The sequence below is a fragment of the Diadema antillarum genome, unplaced genomic scaffold (assembly GCF_040938485.1).
Source record: "Diadema antillarum isolate AM-2024a unplaced genomic scaffold, OU_Dant_1.0 scf00000029, whole genome shotgun sequence".
NCBI lineage: Eukaryota > Metazoa > Echinodermata > Echinoidea > Diadematoida > Diadematidae > Diadema > Diadema antillarum.
Window position 1 is genome coordinate 7,933,773 of NW_027270918.1, and position 14,501 is coordinate 7,948,273.

At 37.9% G+C, this 14,501-nt stretch overlaps 1 protein-coding gene and 1 long non-coding RNA gene across 2 annotated transcripts; one reads left to right on the forward strand and one right to left on the reverse strand.

Moving 5' to 3' along the window:
- Positions 1–333: 333 nt before the first annotated feature.
- On the reverse strand, positions 334–9,337 carry LOC139737545 (dorsalin-1-like). The gene is made up of 2 exons (XM_071648226.1): positions 9,022–9,337; positions 334–1,337 (listed from the first exon to the last, which is right to left on the reverse strand). The coding sequence occupies exons 1-2, from the start codon at positions 9,335–9,337 to the stop codon at positions 334–336; spliced, it is 1,320 nt and encodes a 439-aa protein (XP_071504327.1).
- LOC139739226 (uncharacterized) lies at positions 4,154–6,927 on the forward strand. Its single transcript, XR_011711504.1, has 3 exons — positions 4,154–4,767; positions 5,407–5,552; positions 6,435–6,927. It is a non-coding gene; the product is annotated as an uncharacterized lncRNA (long non-coding RNA).
- Positions 9,338–14,501: the final 5,164 nt, after the last annotated feature.

Below are 14,501 nucleotides of genomic sequence, written 5' to 3' on the forward strand. Positions count from 1 at the left end.
TCATGAAAGATTTTTAAAGTTTGCCTAAGTGTATCTTGAGGGGATATTAAAGACAATTCGTCTTGTCAACGGCATGCAATTGACATGATGAAAAGGGCAGACAAGTCATCTCTTCGTTCTCAGCATTGCACATAGGGCCTACCTGTCTACGATTTCCATTTGAAATATGAAATTCATGTTGCTTAGTCTCACTATCTACAATTGAAGTCACAATAATGACGTCATAGAGTCATCCAAAGTTGAAATCGTTGACAATTATTTCATTTTCAATAGTAGAACATATTGGTTTATTTGAGATAGTGTGGATAGTGCGCATAATAGACGGATAGTATCTTAACGGCATCCGCATTCCGAGACGACCATTCCGTCGTAGGCGTATTTGTATGTGGGAACGGCCGCGTCGTCTAAGTACAGGATGGAGATTGCTTCAAGTTTGGTAGGAACACAGCAAGCACGATCGATGAGCAAGTTGCGATGGTGCATGAGTGTCTGAATGATGGCGTGCTTGGTAGGCGTCCAGTGGTCTGTGAGAGGGAAGAGACATTTCCCCTCGCAGCGGTAGGCGCGGTACTCCTTCGGGAAGATGATCCAGCTCCCCCAACCGATGTCGTCAAAGTTAACCTGCATTTCACGACGACGGCAGAAATTGCGACGCAGAGCCCTCCTACGTCGAGGCTCGAACAGTTTTCCCATGTTGCCATCGGATCGCCGAATGCGCGGGAGACTTGCGTTTCCAGACTTTCCGGCGGTCATTTCCCGTTCCCGATGTATCAGTTCATCGATTTCGACATCTTGCTTTCGCGTCTTACTTCTTTGAGGCGAGGAATCATCGGAGTAGACGAGGAGGAGGGGATTATGAGTGGCATCTCGTAAAATTTCGACTCCTCCGTCTTCCAAACATCTGCCGTCAAATGCGTCAACGAGGCGTATGTGCAAACGAAGATGAATTGTCAGATGCCTACGATTTGACGTAGCATCCACATCCAGCCCAAACTTGGTTTCTTTTCTTCTTCTTTTCATTGCTTTTTGGATTGATTCAGAGATGTCTATTTCTATCCACTCACTGTCGGATGGATTCAGGAAGTGGCTCGAGAGTTTGTGAGTTACGACGTCGTCCTTCGTGTAAACAATAAACTTTGCCGTCGAATCCAAATTATTTGCTCGATTCGCGACAAAGAATCTCAGCTGTGCTTTTATCACCCTCTCAGACGCGGGTATGCTGACGACGTATGAGAAATTGTATCCGCGGCAGTTATCGATTGGTACATCGTATTTCGAATGTTGCCTACCTCTTTCTTCGGATGAGACATGATTCCTAAGTTCAGTAGGTGTTTCTCCTGAAAAAAAAAGGAGAAAGGAGAATGAGCATGAATTATGCAATGGTAAATACGTTCCACAATACTATAAACCAACGACTAGCAAAAACATCATATATATTTCCAGTGCCGCTTCAGTCTTCTACTTCGCTGTCTATTTTAGGGACTCAATATTTCAAATGAAATGCGGAAGAACAGTCTTCGGACTGAAGTGCTTAAATAAATGAATGAAATGAAATGAAATCGAGCTACGAGACTACGCAATGGCTTCAACGAGTGGAAGGTTTGCAGTATATCCTGTTCACAAATAAATATGGGCAAACGTTGAACTCTAATGTCCATACAACTAGTTGAGGCCATTAACAAGAAAATGTATGCCGAAATAACAAAAACCAGCGGTCAACTATGTGAATCCATCAGCACCTATTTCAATATTTCGAGTCAACACAGCAAAAGAAAAAAAAAGACATAGGATCCCTTCACTGACAAGGAATATTAAATCTGCGAAGCAGAGACAGGTGTAAAATTGGGATTCAATGCACGAATGCTACATCCGAAGTTGTTGGGAGTATTATCTTTCAATCTAAACTGCCCGGCTTTCTTGCATTTACGCACAATGGACCCATGTATTATTATCACTGTGTGTGATGTGAGTACAAATTTGATGTACTAATGAAGCCGATCTCTAATCGAAACTAGCCGATCCTTTGGCAGCGTGTGAATGCAGTCAGAAGGAGGGGGAAATTAGAATAATAGCACATTATTTATCATCGAAGCAATGCTAGATTTTCTTCTGTCTTGATTTTCTTGCTTTGTTAGTTAATCTTCCTTGAGAATTGTATTAAGTGCCATGCGGTTTTCTTTTTGTACCTCTTGAGGCGGGTAGATAACCCGGGTAGATAAACAGATATAAAGCAAAACGTTGTTTTAGATTAAGGCAATAGTAATGATGAAAGAACAGACAAATTTGTGCAAATTTCGTTTGCGAATAATGGACGGTTTGGCTGAGCATTGTAAACATTAATTCAAAACTGAGATGAATCTCTAGTAATGGGAGGAAATTTGCATTAAAATGTTAGGCAATCACCAGTACAATTTTTCAGAGGGGAAACGATTGAGGTCATCACCATAGAGAAGCGTCAGCAGGCTTGTAAAGTTTGAGAGTCTACACACTAAGAAATCAGGGTTCAATTTGGGGTTGAATTTGACCCAATGCACCCTTGCTTGGACTAGGGTTGAATATTTAACTTCTATGGGTGCTATTTACTCCGAATGGGGTTCACCTTTGAGAAAGTTTAATTTTTGAACGTCTTCAAATAGAAGAGTTAGTCTGCTACAAAAACCTAGATCATAGTGTTGCGTTCAAACATGTTATGATTTGTAATGCAGTATCAGTAGTGATTTGAATTGTGGATGATGTTCATCTTTAAGATTGCAAATCAATCAATTTAAAGATGTTTGTTGGTGTTTGATAAAATGAAATAACATTTTTTGTTCGTGCCAGTTTCATAAACAGTACGTGAGCAAAGACCAACACGCCAATCCCGGAAATTAACCAATCACTCACATCAGAGAAGACGATCGAGGCATACAGCGAGCTTAGTTTATGTACAGTATGTGTATACGTGTCACAAAGCAAAGCGTCGCGCGCGACAGTTCACTTCCATTTCGTTCTAGAACTCCCGTGCAACTGCATTGAAGCGGGGCTTTTTCGTTGCAAGACTTGCTGATTTATACAAGACTAAGGTGAGTAAATGATCACTTTGTAAATCATGACATATTTGGGTTGCTTCTGTACGGCTAGATCCTTCAATTCTTCGGTAATAGGCCTAATTTCAATCGTTTGTCGTGCCGTTCTTTGTTACCACGTTCACGCGTGTATTAATACACTGTACATGCAAAATCATATGACCTATGAATGGGAAGTAATACGGGCCTCTTTACGGTTACTACTGCTTGCTACTGCCATTTAGCAGAGTTACCAAGTCTCACGCATTCTGAGTGAGACTATCGACAAGAAATCAAATAAGGCAAAACAGTTTGCATTGTTTAATTTAATGGTAGTTTAATGTATAGTGATTTGTGATACTGTTTCGTCTTCTATTGCATGTGCTTATATTTTTTTGTTTTGTTTTTTATTGTTCCATATTCCACATTTCAACAAATACATAAAACATAGACATCACGATACAAAAGCCTGGATGAATTGTCACGTACAGCTTATAAGACAATAAAACATGTGAAATATGAGGAATCTACATAGAAGCATTGCTTGTAGGGTGTAGATTCCCAGAGAATATGAGACAGTCTACAGAGTCAGTAGGCTATTAAATGCTGCGACCTGCCCGAACTCGAAGCGTTCGGGCTCCCACAGTGTACAACTGTGTATGGGACTAAGACTCGATCGCGCACTGTCACTAGTCATATCTGCATGCCCCTGATACAGTCTGCATGATAAGCTGTGTGAGAGTCGCGGTCGGCGGTGACAAACATGATACGGATACCGGTGATTGAAACACTGAATGAGAGAATGTGCATCAAACTGTACTAAGGCAGAGGAGGTACAGCTAGTAATCATCAGTGTGAAAGAAATTCCTTCTTACTTGGGTTTGGTTGCACAGTGCCGCAGTCAGTACCAAGTACCACAGTAGTGCAGACCTAGTACAGTAAAATCCTATACTGGTATAATAAAGTTTCTTGTACGGTATATAGTGGCCGACTAGCTAGACTAAAAGGTTTAGCTGTGTCAGTGTGGCAAGGGTGTGAAGCTGATGATACCGGTACTGATTATCAAAAAAAAAAAAAAGAAAAAAGGAAAACAAAAACAGATATTTCAAGTAGATCTACAGTACATGTATAAACTTTATGGCCCAAACTTTATATCTATGGACATGGTGAACAACAGTCGATCATAATTATACTGATTTCGAAGTGAAAATACAAGTTGCCAGCAGCGTTGTACGTCATGTAGCAGACTAGTACATTGTATTAAGTGTGAGCAATCTATATAATAGCCTATTGACATCACCATGCGCTGTGCAGACATCATTCATCTACATATTAAACTGGTGGGTGGTGGTAAATTTGAGGTTACAATTGGTACCCGTACCGGTACAACAAATGTACGTTACTCAGACCCTTATGCTTTGTATCGCATTGACGGCACTATTACCTGCAGATTTGTTATAGGGCCTACTGCACATGAACAGTTCAATATAAATTCAAATTTCTGTGTTACCATTGCAATTTTCTTTCTTTTTCCCCTTTCTTTCTTTCTTTCTTTCTTCAGGTCAAAGGTGTTTGAAGCATCCTTGTCCTTACAGCAAATGAAGGATGTTGTTTGTTTCATTATGGACTATGCTGCGCTGAACTGCATCCTACTCCCTGGGAGTATTCTCGGTATGAAACCTGATGTCAAAGCTTCTTCTCTACTTGTGACACCAAGGCAAAGGTGAGTTTTCTCTGCAGGCCAGGAAAATGCACTTTTGCTCCCTTTGATATAAAAACTGTTTTCTTATGAATGTTGCAAATGCAGCATTAATTATCTGTAAGAGTTGCAAAGATCGAATGGTTAATCTTGAAAGATTAATTGAAGTATGCCATGCAGAGTCTTTGTATCACTGTTGGCGGAAGGTTTTCAAAAGTGGGGGGGGGCACTTCCTAGTTTCATGAGCTAACAAGCAAAAAAAAAAGGCCTTGAATGCAACTTCTGGTGACACTTCCAGGTTTCAGCTTACAAGCAAAAAAACAAAAACAAAACAAAACAAAAAAGTATTCAGCGCAAAAACAGATCCTTATGGTGCTCACACTTCCATGTTTTTATCTACATGTATTTCTTTCTAGTGCCACTTACACACTTTCGGGTAAAGAAAGTTGGGGGGGGGGATGGGGACCCGAAGTGGGGACAATTATAATGTTTTCCTTTGTATTGTGCCGAAAAATTAGGGGCCCGAGTCCCCCTGGTTCCTGTGGCCATGTATATAGCATCCAATTCTTTCTTGCACAGCTCTACATTACTGTTGTTTTTTAGTTGGATTATCAAAGATGACATACCATGTATTCGGTTTACTTTTGTACATGTGCTTAATAGATTTAACGCAGGAATCGCAACACTACAACGCCAAGGAAGAAAGAAACCTTGCCAACATTTCGCAAAGTCCGGAAAAGTCTGCTGCCATATGTCGCTGCCACCTAACCTGCAACTGACCTGTACTGGATCTGCCAAAGAACAATACTGTGAGTTGATCACGAGACTGCTGTGTCTCATTTTTTTTTTTTTTTGCATTGTATGTTCAGATGTATTATTTATGGAACTCTTTAATGCATCAGTCTTTATACATACACACAGTGCACTCCTGTTCTGATAAATAACGTTACAACAAAATTGAAATTGAGGCCATAATGTTATGGGCTCTACATTTGTTGCTTTATTGTTTACTTGTTTGGTTGCAACAAAACTTTGATAAAACGAAAGAAAACTGTAGGCCCTGAGGACCTCATTATAACAGGAGTCCAGTGTATACTGGGCCAAATACGCTGTACCGAATTGCTGATGCAGTCACTGCATCAACATAAAAGGAGGATGATCCTGGACAAGGCGTTTGTCCAAGTAATAGTATACGACTGGACTGGTCATCTCTCTTCTCTCAATCAACAGTTGTTCCCAGTTCAAGGTTAATCTGCATTTTTGCATTGAATGTGAAAACTCGGTACATGATCAGTATGACCTTTTTCATGGAGAGGGTTGATGGCCCTCACAAGTAATTTTGACTTCACCTGTTCTTCATTGGCATATATTTCATCCAGATGGCAGAGTATTTTCAAATTTTCAGTGTAGAGTGTATGGTCTATTAAAGTTCTAGAATTACATTGTACATGTAGTATAGCATTGTTTTGAGATTGTTACCCTGCAATCAAATTTAAGCTTAAGAGGGTGTGTAGAGTGTGTTGTACTTGTGATTTGTCAGGAAAGTGCAACCCATAGAAATGTTCAATTTGGTGTTTTCCTTCCTCCCAGAAATTAATCTTCTCAATAAATGTATGATATATTGTACATTTTTGCATCACTATACAGAGGAGAGTGTAAACACTTTTGTTGTTGTTGTTGTTTTCCCCCAGGTATTCTGCATGACTGAGGCACCTTCTTCAGCTGTCTTCGTGGAATGAATCGCTACAACTTCACTCAGTTCTACAGATGCATCCATGATGAAACCTTTGTCCAGGGCAATCAACTACAGTCTGAAACAGTCTTCATAAAATCAGTGTAGTATACTGGCAGGTAATATTGTATTGTGAAGAACACTTCATCGAATGATTTTAAAGAAATCACTGTAGAGTTACAACCCTGTGGCTACTTGTATCGTGATGAGTTAATACTTGTATCTGCTTTGCATTGTGTATCATCCTCTGCCTAAATGACTAAAACACTAAAAAAATGTATTGTTTTGTATGCTGACACTTTGTACAGTACTATCATCCTCGAGGTTGTTATAGAAATTCTTGCAGCTAGAGTAGTTTGGTTTTCTTGTCATTCTTGCTTATGAATATAAGCTGCATTTTGATGTTTTGGGTGGAAGATGAATTTTAGCCTTGAGCCAGCACTGAGAATTACACTGTAGTACACTGGTATCATTCAAGCTTTCTGTATAAAGCTGGACAATTCCTGTACCTTCCTGTTTTATGCCTCTCCTATCCTGCCTATGCTATCCTACTATTATCTCTGAGTGTTCCTCTCTCTTCTATCATATCTCGTACAATGTGATTCTAGTTACAAATGCCATCCCTATATCGATGGAATAGACATATCCCCATACTTTGGGTTAATTGGATGCTGTTAGAGGAAGGATGGGGGGGGGGTCCTTTTTCCTTTTTTGCTTGTCACAATTTGCATGTGTGTGTGTATTAGTGGTGTTGATTATTTATTTTATTGCAGTTTCAGCAAACTTGGTATCCTTCTTTTCCTTCTGTTATGTAACAGGTGAGGATACTAACCTCTACAATTATAGTATGTAAACATTAGCCATGTAAAGATGTGTTCACGGAAATCCTACCAATATTTGTGTACTGTGCTTTGATTACTTGTTAATGATCCTTCTTTTTTGAAGGTCTCTAGATATTAATCTTTAATTTATGAAGTATTTTCATTCATTTGCATATACATGTAGCTGGAAAGTATTGTGGCCATTTTGTTTCCTTCTATGCATGTGGAAACTAACCATGAAGGTTTTGTAATGTACATGTATACCTTTTATTCAACTGTTTTATTTTTTTACCTGAATTCACTGTGTTGTAACTGCTTGCAAATGCAACATCTGGAATTAACAGCTCTGCTTTCTTTAGATGATAAAAGTGTACTTTTTGCACAACGCACATGGATTGCAAATGTCTCATTTTTTTTTTCTGCTGGGAGAGATTTTTATGTTTATTTTTTGTCATAAAGAAATTCTTATAGGGAATTGAAATGATGTAATGATAATATAATGACAGATGTTTGATACATTTTTTTTTCATCGGGGAATATTGTTTTCCCTTATTTTCAAAATGTAAATATACATTGTATTCCATTACTGTATGAGTATATGTTATGTACATGTATTGTATTTAACTTTCTTAATTGTAGATGTATTACATTATAATGCAAAAACTTGATTTGACTTAATTCTTTGTTTTGAATGATGAAAACCTAGCCTATGAAATTAATACATGTGCATTTTTGTGTGAATGCAGAAATGCATCCATCTTGACAAATGAAAGTGACAAGTTTGTATGTACCAAATGATGAACTGTACTTAGATAATGTACGAAAATGGGGAATTTCTCTTTATTTAATTTTCCTCGTTTTTTATCATCCCAAGACTTTATTAAACAAACATGAAATGTAATAATCTGTGATGCAGATATGTTTTAATTTCTCTGTGCAAAGTGTGTGCCAAACATGAAGTATGAGCAGCATGTACAATGAATTGGTGGTGGCATTGTTAAGGAGTATGTGTTGGCATTGCTAAGGAGTATGTGTTTGATTGAACAACTCTGAACACTGTGCTGTACTTTAAGCTTGAACATCTCCAGTATTTCAGCAGGATATATAATATATATAATATATATACATATTGTATGTAATATTGTATACAATATATATATATATATACATATGTCTATTTAATACATGCATGTATTCAAAATTGAACCCTTTGCGGTGCATCTACGCTCCCTGGTTTTTATTTTTCCTCCTTAATGGATATATATATAAAGTATATATGTAACCCATTAAGGAGGAAAAATAAAAACCAGGGAGCGTAGATGCACCGCAAAGGGTTCAATTTTGATATCTGAAAAGTTCAAGAATTAACCCTTTTGGGTGGAAGAATGAACCTTTTTACAACCTTGAGGTTGAACAATGTATCCTTCAGAGGTTCAATTTTTAACCTGCCTGGGTGCAAAAAATAAACCTTGAGGTTCAGTTTTGAACTCAGAGGGTTCATTTTTATGATTTTCAATTTTCAATTTTCAATCTTTCAATTTTGAACCCCATAAAAAATAAACCTTGAGGTTCAGTTTTGAATTCAGAGGGTTCATTTTTATGGGGTTCAAAATTGAACCCTAGACAGGGGTTCAAATTTTGAGGGAAAAGGGGTGCTGCTATTGCATCACGCCTAGAGGTTCAATTTTGAACCCTGATTTCTTAGTGTGTACTGACGGTCCTGACCTTGATCAAAGAAACTCCTGATGACATTTGCGTACGGTGCCTGAAGTCGATTTCCCGAAAAGCGTCGGTAGAGATCGATCATATGGGCCGGGATGACGCTGGAGCCGTCAGGCTCGAGTGTTGGCGAGATATTCCTTCCTGACGATGTTACCTCACTTCCGGTCATAGTACTATCCCGAGATGTAACGCGGTTGGCGGATAATCGCAGAACATTTTCGTGCGTCAATAATTGTTGAGTCTGTTTGTGGTTGGTGAAAGGCTTGCCTGGACTAAATCTATCATCTGCCACCTGGTAGTTGTTCCCTGTTGTTCCCATCTTTCCGTGTCGCCACGTCTCTGGAATCGCGCTTGCGGAAAATGATAGTAGGCATGAAGTGACACAAATGGCAAGCAATCGAATTTTAATGCTAGAAATCATGGTGTTGATGGTTTACAGGCATGACAGGAGCGAAAATGTATTGGTCTTTTATGTAAAATGTAGTCAATATATAGCTAACGAAATATCCCTTTTGAAATTCACGCGACAACGTATTGCCATAGTCATAAACAGTACACGGCACAAGTGCATAATTCTGTTATCACAGCCTCATACTGAAGACCACCTTACCACCCCGTGGATCTTCATTTCTTTCTTTTTCCCAATTTGCAAAGATAGCCGGGCATTTTACAAGACGCTCAAGTAGTATGATACAAGATTGTATTCTTCATCTACGAATGTTATTCTATTCTTTCTTCGGTTTTCCTTTTTGTAAGTAGACTATAAACACGTTTCACAATTAAATAAACAGCGGATCAACAGGATGTTATGACAAAATAATCTCTAAATGGAGTAGTTATCTCTTGTATTTCCCTCAAGGACATATGGGCTCTTTCAAGGGATTCTGACTTATAGAGTATACGCGTGGTAGGGATTTTTAAACGATGACAGATTGTAAGAAAGAAGGGAAAGAAAAAGAAGGAAAGCAAAGACATAAAATCTCCTGTGTTCCGACAAGTTTAGGAATTCAGGCCACAGGGCAGATTATGATAGCAGCTCAAGTGCAAGGTGAAGAGCAGGATTTGATGAAGAAACGGGGCGGTACGAATTACCATTTTATTTCATCCTGCATAACAGGCAACCGCGTTCACTAAAATAATGTGACAACTTTGTTAGGACGCCCTCGTTTGTCCGATGACGGTTTGTAAACCCTCTTCGCTGGCACTCTGAAAAAGCAGAGATATAAAAGAGTGATATTACTTATACAAGCAAAACAAAAACAAAAGTAAAAACACAAAAAAAAACCACAATGGAAAAACTAAACACAAAAGCGCATTAAGAACCTACTGTGCGTGTTTTGGTTTGAGAGCCGATAATTAGCTTTGATCTTTCAGAGATGAATCAGTAAGCACAATTTTTGATACATATACACAAATTTTAGAAAAGCACTGAAATCTGATGTCATGGGCAAAGGACGATGTGTTAAACGAAACATCGAGGAAAATCGCGCTGATTGCTCTTCGAGACATTCATTATTGTAATATTGTCTGTCAGATCCACTATGTGTGCGTAGCCAGCGAACATTTAGAACTTAGACATAAGAAAATGTCTGTGTGCCCTATGGGTAGTGTAATTAAATTGTGAGAGGGGTGATTATACAGTGGTGTGGATGTCCCAGTAAATAACGCTACATCGAGAATAAAGGGGATTGTGCAAATGCAAAATCCCCACTTTATACCAAAACTTTAACGCCCACCCCGTTTATGGAAGGGCATGGTCCAGCAGTCCAGAATTTACTTAGCCCCGTAAGTATGTCCTTGATCAACTCAACTTCAACGCACGGCATCATTTTACACTCAAACAAAGCTTAGATAATATCAATTCAATCATTAATACGTTCTGGTCGTTTTTCTTATTCTTTATTTTCTAAATCTACACTCAGCAAAAAAAGAAAAGAAAAGAAAGTAAACACTTTTTTGAGTTCATAATTTTCATAGAAGATTTTGATGAAAATCAATGTATTATATACCATATTAAAGGTAATTCAATTGGCTACTAAGCTCATAGGTTGATTGAAAAGAAAACTTTACGCATGAGTGAGCACATTCGTTTTTGTCCTCCAAGGCACAAAATCAAAAATTGCAAAAATTGATATGTTCTCTTTCATTTGCAAATGCCCTTCACGATAACATTGAAAACAAAAGACCAGTTTAACACAATGAGAGACATGAATGAAATAGCAAAAACAGGTTTTCCTTCTCTTTTTCTCTTTATAACCTCTAAGAAAAGCAAAGTGCGAAACTGAAGGGGGAAAATAAGAATTTTCTGTCAAATCAAACTTCAAATGACGTAGGGAATAATAAGCACACAGATGATTAAATGAACAGAATGTCTCTATCTATTTCTTTTAATCTAGTGTTTCAAGAATTCATGAGACAAATTCAAGAACCAAACAATATTTACAATTTCCTAATTTGAAAAAAAAAACCTTAAGTTTCTACCATTTTAGTTGATAATCACTTCTCTTATTTCATTTGAATTTAGATTTGACATAAGATTCTTTATTTTCCTCCATCATTTTTAGCTTTCATTGATCATTTGGGCTTTAAAGATATCATAGAGATCAAAGCTTTATTTTTGCAACTTATTTCATGTTTCGTTTTGTGTGAAATTTGTTGTTTGTTCTTAATGTTCTATGGAAGAGTACATACGCATGAATGACAACTTGTTCAGTTTTGCAATTTTTGCTATTGTGCTCTGGAAGAGGAAAAACAAAGGTGTTCACTCATGCGTGAAGTTTCCCTCTTTGTTGACCTACCAGGTTGATAGCCAATTAAATTACCATAAATATGGTATATAATACATTAGCTTTCAGCCAATATTCTATGAGAAATATAAACTTGAAAAAGCGTTTACTTTCTTTTTTTGCTGAGTGTATCATTGCAACTCATATATTTATTACTAGACTAAAATTGGATATTTTCCACATAATGGAGCGTATGCACAAACAAATATATTGATTAAAGTCTAATCAATAGAATGTATGCGAATGCCAGTACAAGATAATACAGCAATATTCTCATGTGATAAATATGAATAGGCCCTATTTATTTTCTTTTATCTTCGAAACACTGTATCACCTGCTGCATAACCAACGATGACATTGTTGAGTAGACTCTGCATGAGGGCGCTGTTTATGATTCACGCACAGAGCCTTCAAAGGCCATAAGGCTCTGTTCACGCATTGCCAAATGCCAATGCAGTAAGTGGAGAAACCCGGCAGATTTTTCATCGACAAAGTCTCGGGTGGAGCAAGTTCTAACTTCAGTTAAAGCTTGATTTGCGTTACATGATTTACCCGGATTTCGACGGTTTTCAGGCGTATATTTTTGCTATTATTAATCCTTCACGTTATATCATTTTGCTGGCACTGGCCTCTATGGTGCAGCAGGAAAAAAAAAAGACAATTGAATGGCGAAAGCTTATCCTAGAGAACTGTAGAGGCGTGATACCTGTATAACCTGACCAGATTACTGGTACACGTACTAGTAGTACATTGTACAATGTATAAGCAAAACATGTACAAGTGTACGTCATTTAGATTTTTTACAATATTGCCATTGTAGACGTATGCCCTTTTTTAATCTGAAGGGTGGAGGGGCTATGAAATCGTAATTTTGTTTTTTCAGCATGATCGAATCACTCTTTCCTCACAGTCCTTGAATTTCAGACGGAGGTGTTTTTTTTTTGTTTTTTTTGTCATGACAAAACACCGTCCTAATAATGTGTCCGACTCTTCTTCTTTTTTCTTTCTTTCTTTCTTTTTTTAAACGCAGAAAACTGACCTACGTTATGCAGCTCATTCATAATGTAGCGATGCAGGGCGTACCGTATTGTATTTATGCCCTACGAATGTGATCTGTTTTGTGATCCAGACACTCTCATGTATAAATCTGCCGTTGGCATCACAACCCGAACCGGATGCATTAAATTGCAGTAAACCAACACAACCGGGTATCCATGTACATGTATTAAGAAAATACAATACAGCATTAGTGATTATGAGATGCGCTATCGTAAATTTCAGCTATACTCATAATCTTATATGTTAAGCCTTTTGTCATCGTTCCAAATATCTGTGTTATTGGGTGTGTATTACAGGTATGGTGACACGTAAGCACGGTTACTGCACTGAAGTGAGATTGCTCGTCATTGTTTGTCCAGTTTTGAGCCATTTTTCAAGTAAAATTGGCAATATTCACATCATGTAGGTATAAATGTTGTTGTTGTTTTTTAAATCTATGTGGCAGATAATAAACATTGTCAACCTAAATGACATTTATAACAATTTCAAACCTTTCGGTTACTGTATTATTTAAAAATCAAAATATTACACGCTGTTAATATAGTACAATCAGCTACATTTTCGGCGACTAGTTTCCTTAGATTTCACACTGAAAATAGTGTGCAGCTAGACATGCATGCACCTGTATCTCTGTGAATGTGCGTACGTATTGTGCGTGTTTTGAGCTATAAAAAAAAAACAAGCAAACAAAAACAAAAAGTGCCTTAATGTTCATATCCATATAATAATCGTATTTGTATTTTCCCTATTTCTAGTGTGGCTGGTTGTGTTTTGCTTTGGGCTTTTTATACATTGATTCGACTCCATCACTCTGCCCCTTTGTGTATTACCCGGTACATGTTCTACACTGTGGTATGTTTTGAAATCATTCATACAACACATGGAACGTGCCATTTTTTTTTTCTTTTGCTACACACACACACACACACACACAAACGCACACCATCACGGAGGGTTCCGTAAACATAATGGTAGGAAACTCAATTTCCCTGATCAGTTTTGACAATTTCAACAAAATGTGGAGAGATATGTATATCACGTGAAGATTTGGTCTAATGTTGCATGCACTTTCAAGATTTATGAATCATGTTGAAGCATAAGTGCATGGAACACAATTGTCACTCAATTGACAAGATTGATGCTAGAGTCCTACCAGCACATTGCAAACATGTTCACACACACACACACACACACTCATTTCCACATGCATCTTATGAATCCTGAATCCCCCCCCCCCCCCCCCCCCCCCCCCCCCCCGTTTCCTCCCCTCTTCAAACACACACACACACACGCATGCACACTCACACATCCAACACGTTTTCTATGATGCACAAAACAGATTGCCTTTGACGACTTGTTCAAGACTTTTCCCCTTTGAAGCAAAGTTTCATTTCATCTTTAGAACTCCTGTTGTAAAGATGAAATGTACATCACAGCTTATACTGCAACAATAAAACAATTTTCCTCAACCTTGGGTTTCTCATGATGGACATCTGCATAAAATGGGCACAAAATAAAAAGAAAAGGGTAAGACAATGTCCAGATTTGTTATCAAGTCAATTAACAGCATGCAACATTCTCCAGGAGAGGAGACAGTTCTCACCACTCCTCACATTTTCACTTATCCAATAACTACGC

What these genes read in the sequence shown, in the direction of transcription:
- LOC139737545 (XM_071648226.1), bottom strand. Translation starts at nt 9,337, where the DNA reads ATGGGAACAACAGGGAACAACTACCAGGTGGCAGATGATAGATTTAGT. An exon ending in CAGGAGTTTCTTTGATCAAG is followed by an intron (nt 1,338 to 9,021) that starts GTCAGGACCGTC and finishes TTTTTTTTTCAG; the next exon opens with GAGAAACACCTACTGAACTT.